The following is a 27,876-nucleotide window of genomic DNA, read 5'->3' as shown; positions in this document are numbered from 1 at the left end:
ACCCTGAATAAGGATCACCTTGATATAATATAGATAGTATCCCTTCTGAGAACGAAATTCAGATAGATAATTTGCCTGTAAATAGATCTGTATTATTTAAACATCTAGGTATAATCATTGACTGTCATCTAAGATGGGAGTAAGCGGAGCTTATGCAAACGTTATAGCGCCTCTCCAAAAACTGCAGGATAAGCTTCGAAAAATAGTGCTGATCAACCATAATGTTAAAGGACCCCTGTGTCTCAAAGATTCCTACATTTTACAATCACTATTACATTACTATACAATTTTAAAATCTAACCTCGATATCTCTAACTCAAACACTAGAAACAAAACACTTCTCCCTAACATCAAAAAGCAAGTCTATTATAGAAGCAGTCTCATTACTGCTATGATATACTTCAATAAATTGGATAATAATCTTAAATCGTTGAACCACAAAAAAAATACTGTAACAAGGAAGTTGAGAAGCTAGCTAGTCGGACTGAAGTAATTATTTTACCACCTAAATCTATTAGTCCTTTTATTTCTTCTTTTGTCTTCATTTTCTCTTTTAATTTCTCTTATTAGATGTATGGTAACCTAATTTTGTTAAAATCTCTTTCCCACGCTGGTCCTATGTACATGTATTTTACACCTCTATAGGGTATAAATACTGAATATTATATTATGTTCAAATTTGTACTACCTGGCAAATAAATAAATAAATAAATAAATAAAAATTGTTAACGCATCTTATCATATTGATGGGCAGCTTAACTTTTTAAGGCTAGTTAAATGGTGCTCTCTGAGTATATATCTATAATATCGACTTGAATTTTGAAAAATGTAATGACATCTCATTCCATAAGAAAATGAATCTTTTAAACTTCGGTGTTGAATAGAGTTCACTCAATTAAAAATCTTTGAAGAGGTTTTGATTGAAAAATTAAATTTTTGTCAACGTATGAATAATGTAATTCTAAAAGCAAACAAGAGATGATCACTTATAGTAAGAAGTAACTTAAAAAATTCTAACTCTATTAGAGTTCATCATCTAACATTGGTTAAAATCATACATTACATATATGCTTTCACTATTTGGTGACCACAATATGAAAATGGAACTTGAGAGAATTCAACACAAAGTACTCCTTATTTCGTTTAAGTACTTGGATAGTAATTCTGTGAATAGATTTAATCATATATACCGATGTTACAAATAAATATGAACTTCCATCTGAGTCCTGTACCTGACCTGAGTCATATATATCTACAATAAAGGGATAAAATTTGTATTTATGAGGTAATGTGCAATATTATCTCAAGGGGTGAAGTTAAGAATACCATTAGTGTTAATTACTGACCGTACATTGCAGGTCAGATTCACTGAGCGTTCTTACTGACCAAGATGTAATAATAACATTGATCCTAGAAGTCCGATATACAGGATAATTTAGTAATTAATAAAAATAGAAGTTTGGTATATTTTAACATTAATATTGATGTACTTGACTTTGTTTCTTTATTTATTTACCCAGAAGAGTACTTGGTTACAAAGACAAAGCGAACCCTGCCAAGGTAAAACGCAGTTACCAGTTTGTAGAATTGGTAAAGGTTATGAACTATTACTTACAAACTATGTTTTACATATAAATAAAATGCTTGGTGCGTTTTTTATAATTTTAAAAATTATCTAAGTTATTGATATGCTTAATTTGTTAAATGCTCAGAACTAATTAGATACTTTAGAAACGTGTATTGATTTACTTTGTAATATGAATTGTTGATTGATTTACTTATGTTGTCTCGCTAGTGCATTAAGTAATACATTCAGGGCTATGTTAGTGTATGTTTAATAAAATAAAATAAATAAATGTGCGTGTTTAATTGACACAAGATTATAACAAAAGTCTCAATCTACTAAGCAGAAATAACGATTAATTCACCACAACTTCTCCTCCCAACTTCTTCTCTTAATGGTATAGCGTTATTTCATTCTCCTCAAATCGGCAACAATTTTTCATTATACATTAAGCAATTACCGCCTACGCATTTCGAATGAGATTAAAAATCGCCCGTCATCATTTGGGGATTTACCGAACATATATTTATCACCGTGGGAATTCCCGATCTAGATGAAAATCAACGATCGGCTATCTGAATACGAATACGTGTTTAAACCATTAGTAGTCATGCAGGTATAGATTTAGTCTACTTTCTTCATTATAAATTCCGTTATCTTTTTCTTCGTCGCCTTCTTTATTCGTTTTCGTTGACGTCTATCTGTCTGTATGTCCAAATGGATGTTCTCAATCACACTCCTGCAAGGCGTTCGTTTGTTATTTGTAGCTTCTAAAGAGAAAAGAAAGTAAGGAAGAAAGGAAGAAGAAAGGAAACAAGGGAGGAAGAAGAAAGGGAGGAAGAAGAAAGGAAGGAAATTTGTTAACACCGCATCTAGACTAAACCCGAAAGAAAATAAACAGTAATGACGCTGTTTGATTTACGAGCCTGCACACGAAGGTAGAGAAGCGAGGAGAGGAGAGGAGAGATGTCATGAGATGAGAGGAGATGAGACGAGATGAGACGAGATGAGGGACGGAAGGTAAAAAGGAGAGCAGAGAGAGAATGTCTTTCTCGGCCGCGGCGCAACCATAGAGTTATAAAGATAGACTGAGCGCTCTTATGAGCCGCATGAAGCAAACATTTAAAGGACAGAGATATGCCGGGAGTACTCCTTTCTCTCTCTGATGATATTTGTAGCGGGGATAGAGGCGGTAGAGGACAATGAAGCGAAATTATGCACTTATATCTATAGCTGTTCCACTTCCACTGCTCCGTTGTCTCCCATCATGACGCCGATTGAAAAGAGAGAGCAGTACTCCCGGTATATCTCTGTCCTTTATATGTAATTGTCAGTGCCTCTTATAGGAGCGCTCAGTCTATCTTTATAAGTCTATGGGCGCAACCTACCGCACGATCTAAACGAAAATAACCATCTTTTAAGGTGCACACCCACCCTATCGCATGCGGGCTGCTGTAATAATAATACTGCAGCACTACATGCGCCGTTACTCTACTGCATTCCTTCTGTGATGTTTTCGCCTGCAGGATCAGGGGCGAGACGAGGTAATTAATTTGTTCAATCACGCCTCGTCAATTATGCATGTATAAGAAGAAGTAGAAGAAGAATAAAAAGAATAGGTAGATTTTTATCAGGATGGATGAAGTTTGTAACGTTATTGTAACGATGCATCGTTGGCAGAAGTTGTTATTTTGCGATTTTAGGATTGCTTGAAATTTAGTAAGCTGTTACATAATACAGCATCAACAAACTTAGATTTAGTAAATTAAACTTCTTCAGGTTTTCTAAAGGTGGAAAATAGTGGTTTTTGTTTCAACGTTTCTATAATTTAACATTACTAACTTCAGCCTCGTAGATTTCTATCATGAGACTTAAGCACGGTTTACAATGTCCGTAACCGTAAACGTAACCGCTTCAGTAGAAAGTTAAAGGATATGAAAAACCGTACTATGGTTTACAACGCTGTCTGCTGGCACTTAAGTTTGTACGGACAGCCAATCAGAATGCAGATTATATCCGTCCATCTTCCCGCCCCCAAGCACACAAAACGAAAGGAAAAATAAATCATTGAAGATACGACAGCAAGCAAAACAATGGAAAGCTTCGATATGCAATTAATTGGACTAGTTGAAAAAGCCCCGTACTTATATGATAAAAGTAGCGGTGATTATAAAGATAGGGTAAAAAAAAACAATACGTGGTTCCGTATTGCCCGGGAGTTCAATATTTCAAGTAAGTATTTAAGGTTACTTCATTTTGTATGTTTATATATAAACATATATGTATAAAATTTATATATAAAACATTGTATAACAAATTTAACAAATCGTTCCCATTAACGAATTCTCCACAAGGAGGAAATGGAAAAAAAAGTAAAAAAAAACAACAATGAAGATCCGATCGAAACGGTGAAAGTTACATTGAAAACCGTACAGCACTTTTGAGCAACGACCAAGATACAAAATCTGATATAAATTGGAATTTTTGTATGATGTTGTACAGTCAAATAAAAAAATTATCAAAGAAAAAAAATAAGATGGCACGGAGACGCATACTAGAAGCTCATGGATGTAATTGAAAGCGACGATAGTGATTCTTGTATACTTAAAAAATTGTTCATGATCGTGATTTTGAATAAACTTGAATAGGTTATTGTATTGTCCTTTTTCTTTTCTGTCGAGTAGCATAGGACGAATCCATCAACGCCGTTTCCGCCTTTGTTTTTTTCTTTTTTTTATCAGAAAATATAACACTGTTAATAACCCTAAAGTTGCTACTGCGTACGAACGCTTTCGTTTCATTTTAAATTGAGCTCACACTAAAAACCGTAATTAATTAGCAAAATTTACTTGAGTTTGAGGTTAGAAATATTATTCTGCACGTAAAGAAAAGCTCAAACGCTATTCGTTGTAGATGCAACCAATAGCGAGGTCATACCTTATGGAAGTTGTAAACGAGTCTTGAAATTTCTACGCAAAATGAAAGGTCTACTGAAGCCGTTACGGTTACGGTTACAGACATTGTAAACCGTCCTTTACGAGCAGTATTAAGGGCGTGCTTTAGAGCTTCCAAAATTTTGTTTGATTTTTTATGCAATTCCGCCAATTTTACCAGCACTCATTTAATAATCGCTGTATATAATAATAACAATACCATAAACAATGAATGTATCGAAGTTAAAGAAAATCGTATATATTTGTGCAACAAGTAGGTAAAAATGACGATTCTGAGTGAATGCGAATATCGTACGCACACAGAATCGTCGTTGCCCACGATTTGCAATGAGGATGAAGTTAGTCACGTTATTCTGACGATGCAGGCAACATGGACGATATGATCCACCCTGATTTTCTCACTTGTCAGCACTCTTTGCAATTTTTAATTATTTAACAATTTCTATTCATTAAATGGTTGAAAATTTCGTAACGCAAACTATTGGAATATGAAGTATGCAACTGAAACTGATTGTCTACACTTTTTGGAAATTTTTTAAAAGCCCTAAATGGGGGAAAAAGAGCCCAGGACGAAATCATCCATGTTGGACCGGTAACATTAATAATAAGAAAAACCACAGAACCGGTGTAGGGTTGAGAAAAATCGCTACTTTCCATTTTTAGGAATGTCCGAGATTTTGTAAACCATTATAAACAAAATATACTTTACTTTTGAAGAGCCAATTCCTTGAAAGTCATTTTTAAATTGCCCATTAATGATGACTTTTGTTCCTGAGGTTTCGTTACGTTAACATTACTATAGCTTCAACCTGATATGATTTGCACACGATATTTTTCACAATAAAAATGTAAAATTAGGCGATTTTGGCCGCCTACTGAAAATAAACAAAACACGCTATTTCTCAATGACTGAGGCCCGAGTTGGGAAATGACCAACAATTTTTCCACCAATGGGCAAAAACTGTTTTTACTCACTAGTCGAGAAATGGTTCGCCATTTTCCAACGTGCACGTCATTCATTGCGAAATGGCGTGTTTTGTTCTTATTCAGTAGGTGTTAAAAATCGCCTATTTAAATTTCAACAAATATCAAAATAATAATCTGCATTGTGTAACTAATATCGTATGTAACGCGGACATTATATGGACAAGATATTATAATCGTTGCAGATTTTTTCCCTCGTATTTACATACAATCAACAGTTCGCATAATGACCAGATTCTCGGAAAGCACACATTATAATTTACGTGCGTACGTTGTTACGTTCATTATCAGGTCACGAATGTTGCGTAATGATCACGAAATGATTGCAGGTCACTTAGAAGAATGTAAGGAACTGAACGAAATTCCAAAACGTCTCGCAAGAATTTGGAATGATAAAAAGGTTTGAATAAACAACTGAAGTCACGCGTATACATAATATGTGTATACACTAGGGTGGTCCAAAAAAATTGAATATTTGTTTTGTTCAAAGTCACACGTTTAATAGTTGTAGGAAGAGGAAAAGACACCGAAGTGAACTTAGCCCCCCAATATATAACAAATCAACAAAATTTTGAGCCATCGATTTCACTCCGTTTGCTATACCTTTATTTTCGTTCGCTCCTTATAACTTATATCAGTCTTCCGTTTTGGAAAATTGGAGCGCGGGGAGGGGGGGCACCTTCGCCAATTTAGCCCCCCCAAGACATGCCGAATCGAAATTTTCTTTTTGCCATCGATTGTCCTTCGTTTGCCAGTATTTTCCATATCTTTATTTTCATTTGCCCCTTCTTACAAGGAATGCTTCTCATTGACCCAACAGGGATTTTGGTCATATATATATTTTTTTTGGCGGTCGGAGGTCCCAATAAGAAAACCCTAAGACCGTTTGCTTGCAAATTTATATTTCCAAGAAATATGAATTTTTAAATTTTGTTTGTCTTTTTTTTTTCTTCATTTCTACCACTTCGGAATTGTGTAATCAAAATGTGTTTAACTTTCAGAGTGTTGAAAATTATTGTTTGACCATGATATTGCACAGTTTACGGTGAAACATTGATCTTGTCCTAAATATTTCTTATTATACTGCATAGGCAACCACCAGTATTTCGATGAAGTAGACAGAGATATTAGGAAATTAATTAGTCACAGAAGACAAACAAAAATGATGTTTACGTATCGTTGAATTAGAATAACAGTATAATAGAACGCAGGGAGTGGTTTTTAGAGTTTTGGAGAGTATATTTACGAAATCAGCCAAAGTAACAAAGACTGTTCATTCTCAAAGTTTATTAATAAAAGTTAAGTTTTACTTTTATGATCTTCACAACTGAAAATTTTAATCATCACAGTTATCAATTATTTACAGTTTCCACGTATTTGATATATGAACGTGTGGTTCACACTCAAGACCTATTCAGTGTTGACCGCATAAGGAACACGAACACCAAGCACAATTGATAAGAGGATACTCTTCGCAATCAGCAATATCGCTTATACCTCGTTGCAATGTTAAGCAAATTTCCAATACGTTTTCAAGCGTATCGACATCCTCTCCTATCTCATATCCAGCAGCTTTGCATGCATGTAGGAGTATCGGACGGAAACGAGGTGCACACAATTGATTATAAATTGCGGAATGTTTCCTCATTATGAATATTCGATTTCTAAAACGGACTGCTACTTCTTCATAACTATTTCTGGCTCTCATGTAATCAGTTATACGCTTATCAAATATTTTATACTGGCGGAAGAAATATACGTCTAAGGGCTGACAAAGGGCATAGCCGGGTAAGCATGCCAAAAGTACCCCTGCTCAGAATGGATTCTGCAAGTGACCTTCTGTTTTCTATTGACGAATGATTGACCCATACCAAATTTTAGCCTTCTAACTCCATTTTGCTCAGAGTTGTCGCAAAAAAAAAAACACGCGATTTTCAGTTTTTTCGCGTTAAATTTTAATTCCAATTTAAGTCCAAAAATTATGAAAAAAATCACAAATCTAGCAAACATATGTACACATATGTTGTGATAAGTCTACTATTTTCGCTATTAATCTCGCAAAAAAGTGAATACTTACATGATTTCAACTTTAATCATGAATAACTTTTGAAAGAGTTGAGTTATCAAAAAATTATAACAGACCTTTTCTGTAGAGCATTGAGTGCCCTATAGAAAATATGCATCGTACATTTATGTACATTGCCTTGTTACTGGACTACAAAATTCAAAAACAACGAAAAATATTTTTGCGTGTTAATTAAACGGAAAATGGAAAATTGCGTTCAGGTAGCACCAAATATTACATTAAGTGCACAAATTATAACAGGCGTCTTATTTCCTATTACTACAACTAATATGAGTGTCAGTTTGAAAAAAAAAACAGTAAGTCGATTTTTTTTACCACCTCAGTATACACAACTATTCATTCAATCAATCATTCATTCACGCGTTTCAACATTTCTTCACCAATTATAGTACCACTTCTATTATATCGCGTGCCGAGATGAGATCAGTTAAGGACCCGTCGTCTCCTTCTGTCTCTCTCTTTTTCTCTTTCTCCCTCGAATGTCGCGAGCGTTTAAAATCTTGAATACTAAATACTAAAGCTGCTACAAGGAGGCGAAGAGAGTCACAAGAGCAGCAGCAGCGAGCAGACCACACCCTGAAGCATTAGCGCCCACGCAAATTATAAATCGACATTGGTAAGCATTTTAGTATACCTAGGTATACGCGGAGAAACTTTCCCCTTAACAGCTATAAGACACGTATTGGACAGGCATCTATGTGCGGTATACGGATTGATGCACAGACGTTACAGGTATGTACGCATCTCTCGTGTCGTTACTGTTGTTGTTGCTAATGCAGGATTATAATAAATAATCCGTTACCCTGCCGAGAAGTTAAAAAATGCAGCAACCTCGTGCCAAAGCATATAGATATATAGTATGAGGAATTGAGAAATCTGGTAATCGAAACGAACTATACTACGGAGCGTAGGAAGATACGTATGCTAAGCGCGTTTTAACTTGCATATGGGGCATTCCATGTCAAATTTACCCCTTTTTTCCCTCACCATTTTTGATTCGTTCCGTGATTTTTTATACGATTCTACCATATAAAAAAGGCGCTCCTGAATTTTTTCAAATTTTTTTCGCTAGCTTTTTTTTTTAATATTATTCAAACCCATTTCGAAAACGGTCTTTTTTAAAAATTTGAAAAAATTCTGTAAAATCTAGTTTCTCATTCCGATCATACCGACTTCAAATGAAAGACTCGATTTTTGAGACTTTTTGAAGATTTTTCATAACGTTTCAAGATGGTGTTTCGTTTGTTGAAAATGTTTAAAGTGCTAAAAAAAAATAGAAGAAAAAATCCGCCCATCATCGGCCAGGTGTCGGTATGATCGGAATGAGAAACTAGATTTTTCAGAATTTTTTCAAATTTTTAAAAAAGACCGTTTTCGAAATGGGTTTGCATAATATTTAGAGAAAAAAGGTTAGCGAAAAAAATTTGAAAACATTCAGGAGTGCCTTTTTTAGATGGTAGAATCGTATAAAAAATCGCGGAACGAATCAGTAACGGCTAGGGGAAAAAAGGGGTAAATTTGACATGGAATACCCCATATGTTGTTACATACGCGGCTACTAAGTTTCAAACTAACTCTTATTAGATACAATACTTGATTAATGTTTATCTGTCTTCTAATTGCGCGTACATACACGGATATATATACACTCGCGGAAAATATTATCAGCCCTCCTTCGCTCAGATTTTGACCGGAAAAGGTCCAAATATGAGACGCTGTAACTTTGCGTACATTGCGAGTAGAAAGTTGAACCGAAAACGATTGAGAAGCTGAACATCTTGGCTGCGAACTCCATGTTTTCCAGATTTATTCTACATACGCATTTTCTCTTGAGTAATCCTATCTTTAGGCCGCTCATGTCAAATTTGTAAAGTGAACCTTCGACTTAGCGCATTGCAGTCTTACGGGATGAACTGAATTTTTTGATACATTTCCAAGATATCCATTTTCTAGTTTAGAGTTTTCCCTTCCAAAGGTTTTCGTTTTTTTCACTGTTGTCTCGCTTTTTTTTTTTTTTGCAAAGTTATTCCATATCATATCTGAAAAACTTTAATCCTACGTAAGAAGTGAAAAAACTGGAGTAATGTTAATGTCGGAGGTAAGGGTGCAACCAAGCTGTCTTTCGTTTGAACTTCAACATCTTTGGTGTTGCAGAATGTAGGGAAAATGTAAACACAACAGGCTTTCGAAGAGAAATCTTTATTGAGTAAGAATTTCTTCTCTGCGTACTCATACAAATCGGGCACATGAAAACAAATTTGAACTCGCTGGTTATGAGAGAAATTAAAGACAACAGAGTCAGGGCGGCTAGGTGGTCTAGTGGAGTAAGTTTCCGGTAAAGCATCGCTAGATTCCAGGTTCGATTCCTGGCTCCGTCGTTAATTTTTCAAATTCACCAGTTGTTCAAATTTACCTATTCTCAGAAATCTTTATTCTTCGAAAGACGATCGCCCCATTTTTACGGAAACTGTGTCGCGGTAAAGTTTAATTTTCGATAACCGAATTTTAAAGGTCATCTTTGTAAAGTTGTCAAGTTTGCGAGTGACGTTAAGGATAATTTTTGATCGAGATTCAGAAAGGCGGCATTTAGCGGTTCTATCTCCTTTCTTTTAAATTTCTGTACAATGGTTTTTTCACTTGATACGTAGAATCAAAGTATTTCGGACGCTATTTCTTTTGACATTAGATTTCTTTACGAGAAAAAGTCACAGGCATAGTTTTAAAAGAACCATTTTCAAGGGAAAACTCCATGCGGCAAAATAAATATCTTGAGGTCAAGTCGAAGGGTCACTTTACCAAATTTACAAGATAGGATTACTCGAGAAAAAATGCATAAAGACTAAATTACACAGTTACAGTAATTTGAAGCTGGAGTTTTTCACAATCAAAAATGAGGGGGTAATTTTTTCGGCGAGTATATTTGCATTTTTGCCATGTCCTAGTTTTTTCTTCCTTGACTTACTAGTCGAATAACTCATCGGCAACTGTTGTTTGAAAATACGTAGGCGCAGGTTGTCGCATCCTACACATTATGTATACAGTATACAATATATGTACACGTGCTGCATTCTTCCGAAGTAAATTCGGCATATAGTGCACAATACATGTATAATATAAATACAACTATGTATACTCGTGTAGAATCAATATACAGAAATCGACAGATGCAATTTAGATCAGAAAATCTGTCCTCTCACTTGCTTCTAGCTTGTAATGGAGGTTACAGATTCCTGTACAACGTGCAAAAGCCACCTTTCTTAGATATTCTAGTGCAAGCAGCAACGATCTTAGCGTCACGGTCTGTAAACCACGAGTAGCACGACGACGACGAGGAGTTTTTATACTTTTACTAAATTCCTATTCTCTCCTACACGTTCATTGTATGTCTATATTTGCGTAACATATACGTGCAAATATGTAATATTCCCGACCTATACTATAGACGACATAATGTAATTCCGTGTGCGGTGTTTAATTAACCCTTTGAGTTCATAGTGCTAGGTATTTTTACCACCTATTTCGTATCCATTTTTTAAATATTTAGCAAACTCTTCAACGACTTCATGCGGTCTTTTGCTATTTCTGAGACTATTCTAATATGCCTTAAAGACTCAAGAGTAATTATTCCGATGTATCGTATTTTATTGTTGTTATAACCAAATTGATTGAAAAAACGTGAAAATTGCAGAAATAATTCATTTGCAAGAAAATTTTCCTTGAAAGCATATAGATTATGTGATTTTGAGGTCACTGAATCATAATCTGAAGACAGATTTTGGATATTCAACGTGGCGGATCCAAAATGTCGGAAGAGTATTTCAAATTTCATCAAATCAAGACAATAAATTGCATGTAGAGGTTTTTGGGTCCCTGGTTGTGAATCTCAGGTTAAATTGTCGAAACTTAAGATGGCGCATCCAATATGGTGGACTAAAAGTTCAAATTCGAACGAACCCGGACTAAAATATGTTAAACGGGTTTTTGAGGTCGCTGATTATGAATCTAAGCAAGAAGATTTCGAAAATTCACAACGGCGTATCCAATACGGTAGACCGAATTTGTTAAATTCAGGTCATGGAGTGGATAAATTTTGAAAATTCATGGCAACTATTTGGATCCGCTATTTCAATTTTTATAATTAGACTTCGAATTCTCGTTATAAGCGACCCAACTCCTTTACTTAGATTGCTATCGAAATTTAATTAATTTTCCAAACTTGTGTTCTACATGTTGGATCCGTCACCTTAAATTTTCAAGATCGGATCTCAGATTCGTAAACAGTAACCCCGAAAACCCATTCATACAGTTTTTCGTCAATATCCGATGACATTTTAAATTTTATCTGTCATATTGGGTCCAGATTTGGATGATTTTCTTGACCGTGCTGGATCAGCCGTCTTCAATTTTCCAAAACTGATTTCAGATTTGTAATCAGTCACCCTGAGTACTTGAAAAATAATATATTGTTATAAAAGTTGTTTCGGAACAACAATGTGTGAGTCAAAGGATTAAAACCCAGAGCAACGCGCGTTAACAGTTTATTAACCGTGTGAATAATTAGAAAAATCGTAATTCCTTCGATCCTCCGCCCGTCGGATCAGCGTTACATTCGGGTAATATAGACGCTACGTGTAATTAAATTGTCAATCCCGCAGTAACTAGATCGCCTTTCTTCCTTCTTGTTCTTCCTCTTCTCCGACAACCAAGAAAGCGGACATCAAGGATGAAATTTAAAACCTTCACCGCTGCTGTACATACACCTTATTATTATACCTACGCTCGAACATCTCTCGAGTGTTTTCGTACACCTGGCGCGTTGCGTTGTGTTGTTGTTTTGTGAGAATGAGGATTTTACTAATACACAGCCAGAACAATAGCATGAACAACGGGTATCTCGTGCGATGTAAAACTAGAAGGGGCATAATAAAAAAAAAAAAAAGAAAAAGACGAGCTCGCTGGCGACGACCATGATTCTCAGAAGAAATGGAGAAAAACCGCGCACCGCCTCATAATTTTATACAATACACTTAAAATCATAAATTCGTATCAAACGTTCCATCGCGATGAGGATTCTTCGTTAAATTTCTCCCGTTTCTCACGTATCGTTAGAATAATATTGTATATAACAATTTGTCACCATCTACGACGATAGAACAATTCGAGAGAGTACGAGGTTAAAGTTAGTAACGTCAGCGTTATGAAAAATTGGGAAAAAAACCACTCTTTTCTTAATTTTACAATGATTTTTAAGGAACTAAGATGTCGAAATATGAGTGTATGTCTTTCTGTAACGGTTTACTGAATTTCGGACAATTCCCTAAATCGCGAAATAACTCATTTTCCTCAGCATGACTCGTTATGATAGTGTTCCTATAGCTTCAGTATGAAGAGAGAGAGAGTCGGATTGTTGCCGTAGTTCATCTCTCCCTTTCCACCCGACCCGACGCGACGGGACAAATCTTCTTATTAAAGCGAAGCAATTATTTCTCTATTGGCGCACAATGGAGACACAACGACGACGCCGACGACGATAGTTTGTAGCCTCGAATGGAATTGAACTATGGGGGGATCAAAATTACAGTATAGCTACTAGCCAATCCCAACGTACTTCACGAGGGTGCAACGAAGAGAAGAAAAGAGTGCCGGGCGATTGGCAACCCTGCACGAGATCTTCCGCCATCCTCCTCCTCCCTGGCCTATACGCAACTTGATAACTTTCTCTCTCTCTCTCTCCCGAACACTCACGGCCCTATTTATACGTGCATTTTATACTGCTATACCCCCGAACGACCCACCGACTCCCTTCTTCTGTTTCACGAATATGCGCGGAAGCGATCATCCTGGTCATCCTGGTCATCCTGGTTCATCTGCTTCACATACTCTCTTTGTGATTTGCTGATATTTGCATTAATTCGAAATTTGAACAGGTTCTAGCTGGCGGACAGACAGTATGATGATAACGACTCGAAGCTTCCGCGTTTCAATTGTACATTTTAAACAGTGGATATTAGATGCCATAATAATGGAAAACGTTTGCAGGTATGTCAGGGGAAAAATAGTCGACTGGCAGAGAGGCGTTTAGAAGATATTTTCCAAGATTCTCTCGAGGCTTATTACACCTGTATATGTCTCTTTTCCGCTCCATGCTCCGTGTACTCTCAGGGTAAATATTTACCCGGGCAAACAAGATTGCATGTATGGAAATTCATGCCTAAGGATGTATACATGTAGATACCGAGCGTAAATTTGAGGCAGCTGTTATGTCAAACAAGAGGAGTAACACACACGCATACGCGTGCGCGCGCAGCAGGAACGCTTTAGAAGTTTTTGAGAAAAAAATTGTTGGAAAAAAAATAAATATATTGATAATTAGAAGATTCTCTCTCCGACCGATCTTTGAGCAGAAAATACAATCAATTCATACGCGTTGTATCATCAGGTATATTTTCACTAGATGATTATACCCAGGAGAAAATTCGCGTTGCGAAAATCGACACGCAAGTTGTACATGCGAAACCGTATGTATGCATGCGTAGATACTATGTATTACAACTTCCGTATGTAAACTGATATTTGTACGTTCTATTTGCTGCCTTTTTCAATCATATTACAAATCATTATTACAGAATACGATAATAAAATCTTGAGATTCTAGATTACGTTAGGAATAACCAGAAGTTTTATTTGCGATTGTAATATTCTCAATCGACGAAAAAATAGAAGAAAACAGGCGAAGTGGGGAGCGATTTGATTGATGATTAGCGAATCGACTTAATTAGCGCGAATTTTGTATGAAATTCGAACGCAACGCTGTAATGGAATAAACGTACGTCGAACATATATTAAATTTGATTCAGCGATTGAATTACCTTGGCCGACGAACGTCAACAAAGCGAGCGAGATCAGCGCTACCCTCAACTCCATCGAAGGTACGTGTGTATAGCTTGGTCTTCTCCGATATTTTAATCCTGAAAAGATCTCACCAGCCTGCCCACCCACAATTACCTACACTTCTTCATCCGATCACTGAAAGGTAGCACGACTTATGTTCGACACACACATATCTAATTCAGCGCGAAATCACTGATATCTGTCACCACACTGCTGCTTGTTAGGTTTGTGTAACGATTCATTTTTATAGTCGTAGTAAACAACGATTTTGATTACCAAACATCACTAGCCAGCGATATAATCCTCTGCACCATCCCGAGTTTCTTGGCTATCTGACGCGACGCCATTTTTGTAGAATATAGAGGCTCGCGCCAACACGGAAAAACCATGAACTAGAATGGTTTCCGAAATTCAATCATCGACAACGTCGCGTATACTAACGAGTAACGACACAGACCAGCGATCCGGTGGTGAAAATATAGTTAGACGAATCAAAGTACCTCACGGAATTTCGAAAACTTATTGATTGAGTGCGATTGAGTGGCAATATTTTCGTCCTCGTTGTTTGTACAGATTATTTATTTCTTTATGTTATATCGTGTTTCATTAACACATTCACCCGAATCGCGAGCTAACAATTCTACGTAGGGAAACCCTTGTTTGAACCAGCTGTACCCAGCCCCCTGACACTCACTACTGCTCGTATACTAAAAAATTGTACGCGTTTTGTCCCCCTTTTTTTAGTTCCTCTATGTGGCGCTAGTAGACTTTTGACACGCTCGCTCGCTCGCTGATCGCGCGCAAGCTTTTCAGACAACTACTAGCGCCACCAGTGGTGGAGATTGGCGGCAAAATCGAGGGACATTTTGCGAACCACTTTTAGCAGCATGTGTCAGGGGGCTGGCTGTACCCGGCAACAGCAGTTGCGTTTCTATCGGTGGTTGATATTTCGTGACGACGACAATGGGGGATTGACATCTTGATTGACTGTATCAAAATGAAATAAAACAGAGAGCGAGAGCGAGTGAACGAAAGGGAGTAGGAGCAAGAGAGCGAGAAAAAAGAACGAGCGGAGAGACCAGAAAAAAAGTGGGAGAGAAAAAAATTGAAGACAATATGGCCGCGCCTGGGTGTTATGGGTAGTGTGTAATATTCGAAAAGCCTGATATTCGCGACTGGTAAACAATAATGTGCCCGGAGTTGTGTTAACATTAACGTAGCCACTCTGACACATAAATTAACGAATGGGCGGGCAAGTTTATACGTAACGTTGGAAGGATGCTAGGCGTCGGGAGCGTGGTAAGTGCCGAGCGTTACCTCCTCTCCCACAAGTTTTACTACACATATCTATACTTACTACATACACACATCTATTTTTACGCATATTTCATCGATTTTATTCCCTATTCAATCGATTAACTGACTGAAAATGCATGGAATTAGAGAGACAAAAAAAAAAAAAACATCACACAACGAATAAATACCCCCATATCACGCTCGGTTAGATAACGCCAAGACAATTTAAGTTTCGGCTAAAGTTATCCGTAATTTCTCATGCGATATATGGTGTCATAGGTACATGCATCACTTTTCCCTTTTGAATTCCCCTAATATTCTCTTATTATTATTATCATTATCATCATTAACATCATCATCATCATCATCATCATCATCATGATTGTTATTACAATTTTTGCTATCATTATTTTACAACGCAGTTGAACAAATTCCATCTTTGCTCTCACCTAGGTCAACGTTTACCGTTTTTTCCTCCACAATAACTCATTGAGATAAATCTACCTTAGGAGGGTTTCCTAATCCTTCATTGTTCGCTGATACTACTCGTCTAATAGTTGCGCAATTAAATGAATCCGTGACACTCCGCTGATCCTCGCAAATGACGCATTGGCATGGCTACTAGAGGTATGTAGATCCAGAAATTCTTCTCATACCCTTTTACAAATTACTAATTGTTATGCAAATACCATAGATACCTTTCACATATTGCTATTCACAGCACGCCAATAGAAGAAATTGCAAACCTTTAATCATAAAGCTTTGTTGTTACCCTTTCTCAATTACTTGCAGAGTTAATTACTGAACATGAGTTGGAAATTGCTCACTTTGCAACCTTTGATGAACCGTCTCAAATCTCGCAAAATCCTTTCTCATTAGACCAACTGTCAGATTTGTTGTTCATTGTTGTTTTATCTGAATAGAATTTACTTCCAGGCTTAAAAGAAGTCATCAAATTATCAGTCACTCTGTTTTATAGCTATTCAGAGCCCTTGTTAAGATTACATATGGAATAAGCTATTCAAAATGCATTGGGATAGAAATGCGAAATATATTTCTCGTCAACCATGATGTAAAATTAACCAACACTTTGCTTTGGTTTAATTGCGTCAACCTGATACTAACTTTCCATTTCATTATTTAATTTTCACGACAATGTAGTAGTCGAGCATGTGTAGTGTTAAAATTCTACTCCCTTTAGCCGAATTCTCAGAATAACTTTTGAGTCTTTCTAACTATTCGAGTAACAAATATAATTTACTCCTTGTAAGAAAATCAAGTCTTATCATCAATATGTGATTTTTCATCGACGCGTTGAAGTTGACTCAAAACCTGTCAAATCAGAATATCACCGTTGTTGAAACTTCTTCATTTCCATACATGTTGGTTGTCATGTTTGATTTCAAATTCAAGACATACATAGTTTGATCTCTCTTTATATATCGTCTGTTATCAATAAATGGCAAAACTGATCGCGTACAGATTTATATTGTTTAATATTACACACAAAAATATTGTGCCAAATGTATTATACGCCTGACTAATTCCTAGGGGTGGAAGGTAGCACTTTACTGAGACTTGGAGACTGACAGTGGTTAAAACACTGGAGAAAGACGGTGGAGCTTTGGAGGAGGGGGAGATGTCTGCTGGTACCCAAGGCGAGATTCGGGTCGGTCCATCCCACCAGGTTTGCCCGATTCTTTGGAAAAACCTCACTGCTTCATAGCTACCCTGCAAATATAATTAATATAATTCACGCATAACATCTAATAACTAATGAATGTACAAAAGATAATAATTGAGTATAAGTCAGCGGCAATAACAAAGTTTTTTTTTAACAACACAATCGCTTTCTCATCGCACTAACAATAGAACAATGCAAGTAAACTTGTGTCGGCTGAATAAAAAGGAACTTCAACTTAGCAAAGTTTCACCGAATTCTGTTGAGCTATTTATGCCTTATGAAATTCAACTTAGCACTTTGAATAAGCAAGCCGGTATACATGTGTGCATGACTAACTCGCTTTGGCAGTGGTGCTAACCGCGCGCTACCCTGAATTTTGGGTACAGGAGTTGGTTTCTTGCCAGGCCCGGTTGCCTGAGTACAGGCCGGGCATCCCTCCTGGAGATCTTCATCCGGATCCTGAGTTCTCCAAAGAACGTGAGGAACTACGATGGGTCCCGGCCATGGCTTTGGACGGAGATCTGTTGATGTACTTAAGAGCTGCCCGATCTATGGCTGCCTTTGCAGGAATGTGTGACGGCGGATCTCCCGATGACGGTTGTGTAGCTGCCTCGCGAGACGACACTACGATCAACGCTCTGGACATTTTACATGACTCTGGCTACGACCCTGGCAGGGCACTTCAAGCACTAGTCAAATGTCCCGTACCCAAAGGGATTGACAAAAAGTGGTCCGAAGAAGAAACTGTGAGTATATTGTCGAGGGGTGATTACGTAGAACAGAATAATCGAAGGTCGATACTTAATAAATAATGTAATGTTCTCCGTTTCAGAAACGTTTCGTAAAGGGTCTTCGTCAGTTTGGAAAGAATTTCTTTCGCATCAGGAAGGATTTACTGCCTCACAAAGATACGGTGATTATGAATGTGAACTAATATCTTGAGACGCGTACAATAGTTGGTTAAAAGAAGAAAAAAAAGAGGGGGAAACTGGTTTATGTTGGGAATTTTTTGCTCCGTTTAGCCTGAACTAGTCGAGTTCTACTACCTGTGGAAGAAGACGCCTGGCGCGAATAATAACCGACCCCACAGACGACGCAGGCAAGGTTCATTGCGCAGAATTCGAAACACTCGTAACTCTCGGGCTGGTACTCCCAAGGAGGAGATACCAACCCCAACAAAGGACACTTCTCCCGTGGCGCCAAACCCCAAGGAGCCAGCATCCGAACCAGAAATAGCACCTGTCGGCACGCCAGCTAGCAATAATCCAGGTGGCGAAGTCAGTTCAGTTACGGAAGATGATAATTCGGAAGAGGATAGCGATTCCAGGGACACGAATACAAACGGGACTGCGCAATCCTGTCAACACTGCTTTTCGACCAATTCAAAAGACTACCAGATCGCTGGTAAGGACAGGCTGTTACTTTGCGCCGAATGTCGCGCGCATATGAAGAAAACCGGAGAACTTCCACCCGCTCCTCCGTACCTCTTTCGCCCAGTGCCGGCCGAATCTCCCGACAGTCCAGGCAGGATGAGAACTCGCAATAAGGCCAAAGAAACGCCGAGACCCGCACGACCAAGGAGAGCCGGTGGAACCGATACGCCTGATCAGGAGAAACAGCAACAGCAGCAACAGACTCCGGATAAGACAAAGAAGAAATCATCTGGCAAATCAGAGACACCGAGAAAGGGACAGAAGCGTTCACAAGCCGACGATCCTGAGGAGGACAAGGAATTGCAAAAGCGCAAGCGTGGCGAGAGGCCGGAAAGTCCATCCGAATCTCTTACTACGGACAGTAACTCGTTGATGGATGAACCCGAGCGGGAGACCGAGGGTGAAACGAACGATAATCATTCGGTCCCGGTTGCTGTCCAAGTCGACGAACCTCCCAGTCCTGTTTTAACCACGCCGGAAGAAGCGCTGGAGCCAACTCCAGTTTCAACGCCGGTTCCACCACCCATTCAAAGTTTGCCGATATCGGTTCCGGTTATTCACGCCATAGAAAAACAACCGATCATAGAAGAATTGCCAGAGACCAAAGAACAGTTGGAAGAAATGCCGATGATGATGAACCAGCCTTTGAAATTGGTTGAGGTCCTTCCTCATATGGAGAGAAACATGTCCCCGGTCGTCGAAGATTCCAAGGAAATGATTCAGCCCATGAATGCCGGCAACCAGCAGCCAATGAACAACATCGGTGACATCGGTCCCTGTATACGAAATTTATCACAACCTGGTATGGTGAGCGGCCAGAATTGTGCCCCGAACTTGCAGACTCTTCAGGTACCCCCTCAACCTCCGCAAGTCATGCCCCTAAATATGCAGCATCCCCTGCCAAATATACCGGCTAGCCAAAACGTACCACAGAATTTATCCCAAAATCTGCACGTATCGTCAAATTTAGCTCAAAATATGGGAAACCCACAGAACATGGTTGGCCCTTCGAGTATGGGGAATCCCCACGGAATACAGCAGAACATGTCTGCGTCCTCGCTTAATCTTAGCATACCCCAAAACCTCTCCACCAACATCTCGCAGATACCGCAACTATCGAATTCGCCGCAGCCCTTAGGCCTGCCTGTTTTACCTCCTGACATCAGAATGCCGGAGAGAATAGCCGAGGATAGAATGCCACAGGAGAGACACAGAGACAGCAGAATGCACGACAGAATGTCGGACAGGCTACAGGAACAGCGGCAAGACGGAAACGGAGAACTGGATAGAACCGAGCCTCAGAATTTGTTCCAGCCGATTCCTCCGCCCCAGAGTATGATGCCCTTGGAGAAGCCTCCGACCATCGCACCTTATTCATTGGTACCCACGCCCCCTATGGAACCACAGAATTTGAAGATAAAGCAGGAAATTATTCCTCCTGAACCTGACCCGTTGCAGAGCTTGAAAGAGGTGAAAGTCCCTGGATTTCAAACTGGATTCCCTGGCCCAAGTTTGGAAAACATCAAGAAGGATCCCGATAGCTCGAGCAAGCCCCCGACGCCCAGCAAACATCCTTTGGTGCAAAATAGCCAACAGGTTGCTCAGATTCAGTCAGTTGCTGCTTCCCCAACTCCGAGTTTGCCACCGCCACCGACGTCCATTCCGCAGCCAGTGATGCACCCCTCGCAGCAGCCGAGTCCGCACATGGCTCACCCATTCCATCCTCACCACCCGTTCATTCATCACTCGTTGTTAGCAGCAATGCATCCCTACCATCACGGCGGAATGGCTTACCCCGGTTATCCACCTGTCGGATCGTATCCCCCATTCCCTGCCTATCCTTACGGCCCAGTTCCTCATGCTATTCCGCCCCCTTCTCCACAAAGAAGCCAAGAGAGCACGACGATGATGACTGCTCATCACTCCAGCACTAGCTCCAGTGTTACTAGAGACGAGGGTGATAATTTGATCGCCACACATCATCACTCGTCCAGTATGCATCAGGCAACGACGTTGCATCACGACAAACTTCTGACTATATCCTCACACAGTTCGCACAGTCATTCGCATAGCCAATCTTCGCACAGCTCTCACAATGCCCAACGGAAGCCCGCTCTTGTGTCGGCCTGTTTAACGTCCAGCAGCTCTGTCCACCATCATCATCGACCGCCTCAGTTGCAGCCTCCTATTCCGCCGGAGCCGAAACCTGAGCCAGAAATGGTGGAACCTGAGCCTGAGGAGCCTCCAAGTCCTCGGGGTCCGTCACCGGAGCCGCAGATGGAGGATTCCGAGTGTCACAGATCTCAGTCAGCCATTTTTCTCCGGCATTGGAATCGCGGTGAGAATAATTCTTGCACTAGGACTGATCTTACATTCAAACCGGTACCGGATTCAAAACTGGCGAGAAAACGTGAAGAGAGAACAAGGAAGGAGAGGGAACGTGAGGCGGAGAGGGAGCGAGATAGAGCAGCCGCTCAACAGGTTAGAAAAATGTCAACTCCCGAAAAACAACCGGAACCTTGCAAGCCACCAAGTCGAGGGCCTCTAGAACCTGTTGTATCTCCTTACGACCGCTACGCGGCTAGGCCAGGATCTTACGTTGACACCCCAGCGCTTAGGCAGTTGTCCGAATACGCGAGACCTCACGCTGCATTTTCCCCTGCGAGGCATCCTGGTCCACCTGATCCGATGCTGCACTACATGTATGGTCCGGTAGCGAGGGAGCGCCTCGAATTGGAACATCTGGAGCGGGAAAAAAGAGAGCGGGAAATCAGGGAGCTTAGAGATCGCGAACTAAACGACAGGTTCAAGGAGGAACTGCTCAAGGGAGGCCCCAGGTCCATACCTGGTAGTGTGGATCCGCACTGGCTGGAAATGCATCGACGATACGCCGCTGCTGCTGGTCTCGCTGGTCCCGGTCCTTCCGGTCCTCCCCAAGCATTGCATCAGTTCAGTCTCTACGGCGCTCCTCCAGGTCCTAGCCAATTGGAGAGGGAACGTCTAGAACGATTAGGTACGAAACATTGTTCTTATCATTCTGTTTCTAACTCAGTGGCTCTTTGAAGTGGCAGAAACGGTATCTTGCAACGTTTTGTAGCGCTAATGTTCAATCAGAGACGTGTGTCCATGATTGATTCTCATTAAAGTCTACATAACTTCGCTTCTGAATCTCAGTAAAGTTCATGAAAAAATGCAATGCAATCGATAAGTTACTTTTGCTAAAAAAAGACACTGAGTTTTGAAATTGATTTGCTGTTGTTGAAGAATTAGTCCAGGGGATATAAATATCTCGTTAGAAATCGTGTTTGGAAAACTCATGTGCCGCAAAGGAATATTTTGCAGTGAAATTTCCGAAGATTTTACGTGTTATCATACTTCGTTATTACCACATTCACTTTGGACACGCTCTTTGTAAAACATATCCTCTTGAGATGTATATACCCCCTTGGATGTGATGTAGATACATGATAATTTCCAGTAGCAGTAGTACAATAGTCTTCTACATGTGTAGTGGATAAGGTTTTAGGTTTCAAGCAGTGAAATAACATCCAAATTACGTTTTTCATGGGGATTAATATTTTATTATACCTGCTACCGTTACCTTGACTCACGTCGTTTCAATCGAAGCAATCGATACATTATTGAGAATTATCTTTACTCGTATTCTTAGCCAAAAATGTTGCAGCTTAGTAGTCATTGGAAGAATACTTTGTTGATAATTGAAGCTCAAATCTGTAAATGTTTACGCATATATGTTATAAACTCTTGTGAAAAGTCTTTTTTACCTGTCTTGTTACATATTCAGCTTTGTAGAGATCCCGCTTGTTGATAACGTGGGCCTTGTGATGTTATTTGAAACCGACATGTCGCAGTTGAAGGGAAACTAACTCCTAAGGCGTCATCGAGTTACCAATTAAGTCTCAAAGAAATGTGTTTCCTTGAAGTATCTGTAAATGAAATACCCACCCCTTGTATCGAATTCTGATAAACACACGGAATTGGATCAGAAATTGATGATGAATATTGGAAATATGACGATGAGTTGAAATTTCCGAGCTCCCTTATTTCCACCCCCATAAAACCAGTGAGTAGGGTTATTTCACGGAGGCGCTGTCGGGTTTAGGGATACCGACGGCAGCCGGCGGGGGGCCAGCAGGGGGAGGGGGCGGTCATCCAGCTCACCATCACGGCCAGCTGGACGAGCGGCTGGCTCTGGCTGCTGACCCGATGGTCCGGTTGCAGATGGCTGGCATCTCGCCCGAGTATCACGCTCACACTCACGCGCATACGCACGCGCACACTCACTTGCACCTACATCCGGGACAGCAGCAGGCCGCTCAGCAACAGGCTCAGCAACAGCAGGAAGCAGCTGCTGCTGCCGCTGGATTCCCCCTGCCTGGTAGGTGATAGGATCTTCGACGTTAGTTAACCAACAAAAATCTCTATCCCGTGCCGAATTTCTCAAAATTTCAGCCCGCGTCTTAATCCTAATCATGTAATATTACTACTAGTATTTATTCTAATTGTACAACAACATTCACAGAACAGAAATGACCTCCCCTCCCACCACTCCTCCCTCATGTCGACGAATTATTAACCGTAACATATTTCTTCCCAAATTTAGTCCTTGCTCTGCAATTGAGTCATTTCATTTTTGTTTCACGCAGCCGCCGCTGGCGCTAATTACCCCAGGCCAGGACTCATGTCTCGTGATCCCTCGCTCGGCCTGCATCCTGCCGATCTCCTTGGTCGACCTTATGCTGAAATGGCTGTGCATCAGGAACAGCTTCAGCGTCACTTAATGATGGAGCGTGAACGTTATCCTCATCATCCTTCGTTTGTTGCCCATCACGAAGACTACCTAAGGTTTGTGTTGTAAGAAAAAATCGTACCTCTTATTCCTATTAATAATAAGCGATCAATTCTTGACGCAAGACACTAAATGTTATTCTCCTGGTTCCACGTTAATAAAACACGTTTTTTGTTTGCTTTTCTTTCCCTTTTCTTTTTTTTTTTTTTTTTTTTTTTTTTTTTCCTCCCTAGGCAACAACGTGAACGTGAGTTAAAGGTACGCGCTTTGGAAGAAGCTGCGCGAGGATCACGGCCTTGAGTAAATTTCTACTTCTATTTTAATTGTTTTGAAAAGTTAGGGACGCAAGTAGCATAGTTATAAGAAAGTATGCATGTCATTATGCTAGTAAAATGCAAAAATTTTTTACGAACTTTTGTACATTTATTTCTTTTTTTTTTATTTTCTCTTTACAAACAACTCAAAGCAATGTACGGTTGTATAGCACACGCGCTGAGACAGCAATATTCGTCAGCTGTCTTCACCACTGCCTTCTTTTATCGTTATACCATAAGAATTTGACACATTCACAAATAGATATTATCTTCATTGGACGAATCACGACAGTTTTTGTCTTTTTTTCTCCTTTCACAATGTAACTGTTCAAGTTAAAATGTAATAATTGAGACTCGCGAACAAAGTCTAAACACAGGGTTAATTACTTTTTTCTGGAATTTGCAGAAATTCTAGTGGTAAATTTTTTTTGCGTATTTTCCTAACGTTAACGCTTTTTAATTTATTTTTAGTACTCTGAAAAAAGAAATTTTCTAACCAAGCTTGATTAAAATTTGATTTATTCAAGTGCTCGGCAAATGGCATTCGGTAATGCTAAACAATCATGTGTAAAGTATTATTTTGTTCAGTTCCAAGTTTTCAAGATGAGAACTAGCACAGTGACATAATACCGTATAATAATTATTACCTAGTAATATAAAATAATGAATATATATAGTAATAATCATGATAATGTTTAAACGAAACAAAATGATTGAGCAATGTTATTTATTTTTTTATTTACAAACGATGCAGATAGCAGATAGCAGAATAAGGATTGCCGGAATATTTTTTAATTAGCAAAAAAAAAAAAAACTAATAAAACTTCAGTACAGCTCTGTACCGTATACAACACAATAATAGGAATAATAATAAGAATAATAGTATTGATAAGAATAATGATAGTGAGTATAATCACACAGAAAATATACATATACATACATATTATTATATCATAATAGCAAAAAATTACTTTACATGAACATAAATACCTACATACAAACATACATGATTATACGTATACATAGACAACAAGTAACATAAAAAAGGGGAGATAAAGAACACAATTTAAATTACCTAAGTAAAATTATTTGATAGAAAAAACAGCTGATGCGTGTGCAAATGATTGCAGTATCTGTAGTCATTGGGTGAAAAAGTACCAACAAACCAGGAAGAAAAATATTTATCAAAAGAAAAAAACAAAACAAGGAAGAAGGAAGCTATAATACTGTATTGTATGTACCGAATGGTTTAACTCTAAATTTTATAAAAATACATGAATACTTCGACCGAAGAGCCACTATTCTCTAATTAGTTTAGCAGATGCTTTTTTTTGGAGTCGCTGCCGCCAGCGCCGCTGGTTGGTCCCTTGTTTTTATTGAGTGTAATGTGAGATGCAGACTCTGACCACTTGTGGGAGTCTCACCCACACCCCATGGCTTACCATCATTTTACTACGTTTCCGCGTGTGCGTGTATGCGTACATGGGTATTACACACATGAACATGTGGTACACACATGTGAGCATGGCCTGGGGCGGGGGGCAAATGAAAACGAGGATAGCGCATAGTAGATGCCTTACTCATTCATAAATCAGCCTTCCTAAAGCAAAGAGCGTCTCGTAACAATTCATTCGAAGTATCACACTGAGTCTTAAACCAGCTAAGCTGTTTAATAGCCAAGTTTGTTCATTTGGTCATCATTATCGCAAAGGAGAGGGAAAGAAAGCTAGGAATGGCTGCTAGGAAAAGAGATGAACCTGGTAAACAACGGTATCAAGCTAACGCTAGAGAACGTGACCGAACACATAGGTAATAATTGATTTCAATTATCTATATTTGCCTGTGTTGATAAGCATGCTGGTTACGTTAAGTATACCGTGAATTAATTCTCTATCCATTATGACAGTTTTCTTTTCTTTTTTTTATCCCTATACTGCGAGACAATCTACTCAACGGAACAGAGGTCTTTCTTTTACCCTTAGATTCGATGGAAATAATTTGTGTGTAAGTGGTTTTTTGATGATTCATTTTGACAAAAAAACTGAAAAATAAGTACGTGGACACGAATTGTGTGGCTTTTTCTTCTGTATTTATAGTCGCGGTGCATATATTGCGACGATCAAATAATTCAACGTGACTGGAACTGAACGTGCGGCATATACCTATGTTTTATTTATATTTATGATACAATAACGGACGTGTACAGCTCACCTATGTGCAGTATCTACATGTGAATAATGCTGTGAAAGAACTAAGGGCGGGAGGAGTAAAATGAATAAATATCACGATTTCGATTGCTCTTAATCAATGATTCGACATAATTGGAACTAAAGAATCGGATGTTAAAATTGCAACATTAAATATGAGGTTATCACATGCACGCGTATTTATAAAGTTTTTTATCGTTGGTAGAATATTTGATAAACGTAAAAGATCTCTGCTCTGTCGATTTATAGAATTTCGAGAAAACCTGCAGCTATCGACTTTATTGTTTTTTAAATTATCTAAAATTTCAAATGACAAAAAAATAGTCTATTGCGCTTAGTATAGAAACGTATTTCAAATGAAAACAAATGCAGGTTCACAACTCAAGAATCGCAATCTTCACTGTGCAGCGTAAATACAGCGTTCACCGCCCTTAGGACATTGATACCTACTGAACCTGCAGATAGAAAATTATCTAAAATCGAAACGTTGCGACTGGCAAGCAGCTACATCAGCCACTTAGGAGCTGTACTAATTGTCGGTGCTGCTGATCAGCCCTGCTTACGCTTAGAGGAAAATCATTTACGATCATCAACGTTGAACAATTCGTGGGGTAGTAATGAAACTCATACAGGCCGACCCCAGGTCTGCACTTTTTGCCTCGCTACGCACAAAAAATACGTAAGTGTAATTGTTTCACGAAAATAATGATAATCGCGATACGATTAGAATGTGCACGGAATTCTGTATTTGTTGTTTCATGACATGAAATTTTCCGGTATATGCAGTGAACCATGAAAATTTGAGGAATGAAACCGGAATAAACAAGTTTTGTGTTTTTCAGAATTTGAACGTCGCTTCTCAAACAATCACGGACTGTCAGAGTCAAGAAGGTGCGCAATACATTATACTTCCGTCGAGTTCGTCATCGTATTTCGACTTGAATCCGATATATTAAGTATAAGATTTTATAAAAATGCACGATAGATACACGAGCGAATGTATATTAATTGTAAATACGATTACAAATGTAACGACAGTAACGTATCTACCCTAATGTTGACTCAGTTTTCGAGAAAGAAAAGACAGTCGGATAAGAAAAATGCACCAACGCACTTTCGGCGATATTTGTTTTGGTCTCTCGCATAGCCGACAATGCAGTGAGGAAAGACGTTTTGGTGTTACTCTCCGTTCTCGTTTGTCGTTCCACATTTCAGTGTTTTTATTTGGTTATTTATCACCTGTAGCAAGAAATTGGAATAATGTTTGTCGGAGAAAATAACCGCCGTTCATGGTCGGAGCGTCACTAGGTGAGATTATATATTTTTTTTCAAATTTATGCCATTTTTCCGGTTTTCATAGCAACCGTGGTAAAACTAACTGGGTTCACCATTATGCCAAAGATTTTTCAAAAGAGGTAATAAACAAATGTTGCAAAAATTAAATCAGCCAATCTTTTCTACTGTTTATTTTTTATCGTACTTAACACAATCAATTTATAAGCAATATTTAACTCGTCAATCTTCTTATTCCTTTACTTCTATTTATTTCACGTATACATCACATTGCATGATAAGTTTACTCATGAATTAGACATTTTTCAATCTGTACTGTCTATTTTCTATTTCATTGTGTGTAATCACAAATTACGCAAG

General features: G+C 38.9%; 3 protein-coding genes across 16 annotated transcripts in view; 2 read left to right on the top strand and 1 right to left on the bottom strand.

Annotated features, from left to right (window-relative positions):
* Window positions 1–14,817, bottom strand: part of LOC124301929 (neogenin) — a 30,170-nt gene extending 15,353 nt beyond the window's left edge. For all 6 annotated transcript variants that reach the window (XM_046757559.1, XM_046757563.1, XM_046757562.1 and 3 more), the window contains exon 1: window positions 14,458–14,817. In XM_046757559.1, the coding sequence (XP_046613515.1) occupies window positions 14,458–14,512 (55 nt within the window). In that variant the 5' untranslated portion in view covers window positions 14,513–14,817. The remainder of the gene's footprint in view (window positions 1–14,457) is intronic.
* A 642-nt stretch (window positions 14,818–15,459) lies between these two features.
* On the top strand, window positions 15,460–25,308 carry LOC124301928 (arginine-glutamic acid dipeptide repeats protein). Of its 7 annotated transcripts, none has more exons than XM_046757555.1 (9): window positions 15,460–15,778; window positions 16,229–16,402; window positions 17,327–17,462; window positions 17,864–18,205; window positions 18,292–18,372; window positions 18,482–21,905; window positions 23,016–23,291; window positions 23,560–23,767; window positions 23,936–25,308. In XM_046757555.1, exons 3-9 carry the CDS (start codon window positions 17,415–17,417, stop codon window positions 24,000–24,002), a joined length of 4,446 nt encoding a protein of 1,481 aa, XP_046613511.1. In that variant the 5' UTR covers window positions 15,460–15,778; window positions 16,229–16,402; window positions 17,327–17,414; the 3' UTR covers window positions 24,003–25,308. The 7 variants fall into 7 exon arrangements, with proteins under 7 accessions (XP_046613511.1, XP_046613508.1, XP_046613509.1 ...); XM_046757552.1 differs by having other exon boundaries at window positions 17,846–18,205; XM_046757554.1 differs by having other exon boundaries at window positions 15,461–15,778; window positions 17,846–18,205; window positions 23,560–23,758.
* Window positions 23,936–27,661, top strand: LOC124301961 (basic helix-loop-helix transcription factor scleraxis). Of its 3 annotated transcripts, none has more exons than XM_046757638.1 (4): window positions 23,936–24,002; window positions 25,728–25,825; window positions 26,632–26,902; window positions 27,066–27,661. In XM_046757638.1, the coding sequence occupies exons 2-4, from the start codon at window positions 25,749–25,751 to the stop codon at window positions 27,177–27,179; spliced, it is 462 nt and encodes a 153-aa protein (XP_046613594.1). In that variant the 5' UTR covers window positions 23,936–24,002; window positions 25,728–25,748; the 3' UTR covers window positions 27,180–27,661. The 3 variants fall into 3 exon arrangements, with proteins under 3 accessions (XP_046613594.1, XP_046613593.1, XP_046613595.1); XM_046757637.1 differs by having other exon boundaries at window positions 26,596–26,902; XM_046757639.1 differs by lacking the exons at window positions 23,936–24,002; window positions 25,728–25,825 and adding an exon at window positions 25,909–26,020.
* Window positions 27,662–27,876: the final 215 nt, after the last annotated feature.

The sequence above is a fragment of the Neodiprion virginianus genome, chromosome 4, assembly GCF_021901495.1.
Source record: "Neodiprion virginianus isolate iyNeoVirg1 chromosome 4, iyNeoVirg1.1, whole genome shotgun sequence".
Taxonomy (NCBI): Eukaryota; Metazoa; Arthropoda; class Insecta; order Hymenoptera; family Diprionidae; genus Neodiprion; species Neodiprion virginianus.
Note: the sequence above shows the minus strand (reverse complement) of the source record. Positions and strands in the feature narration are given on the sequence as shown.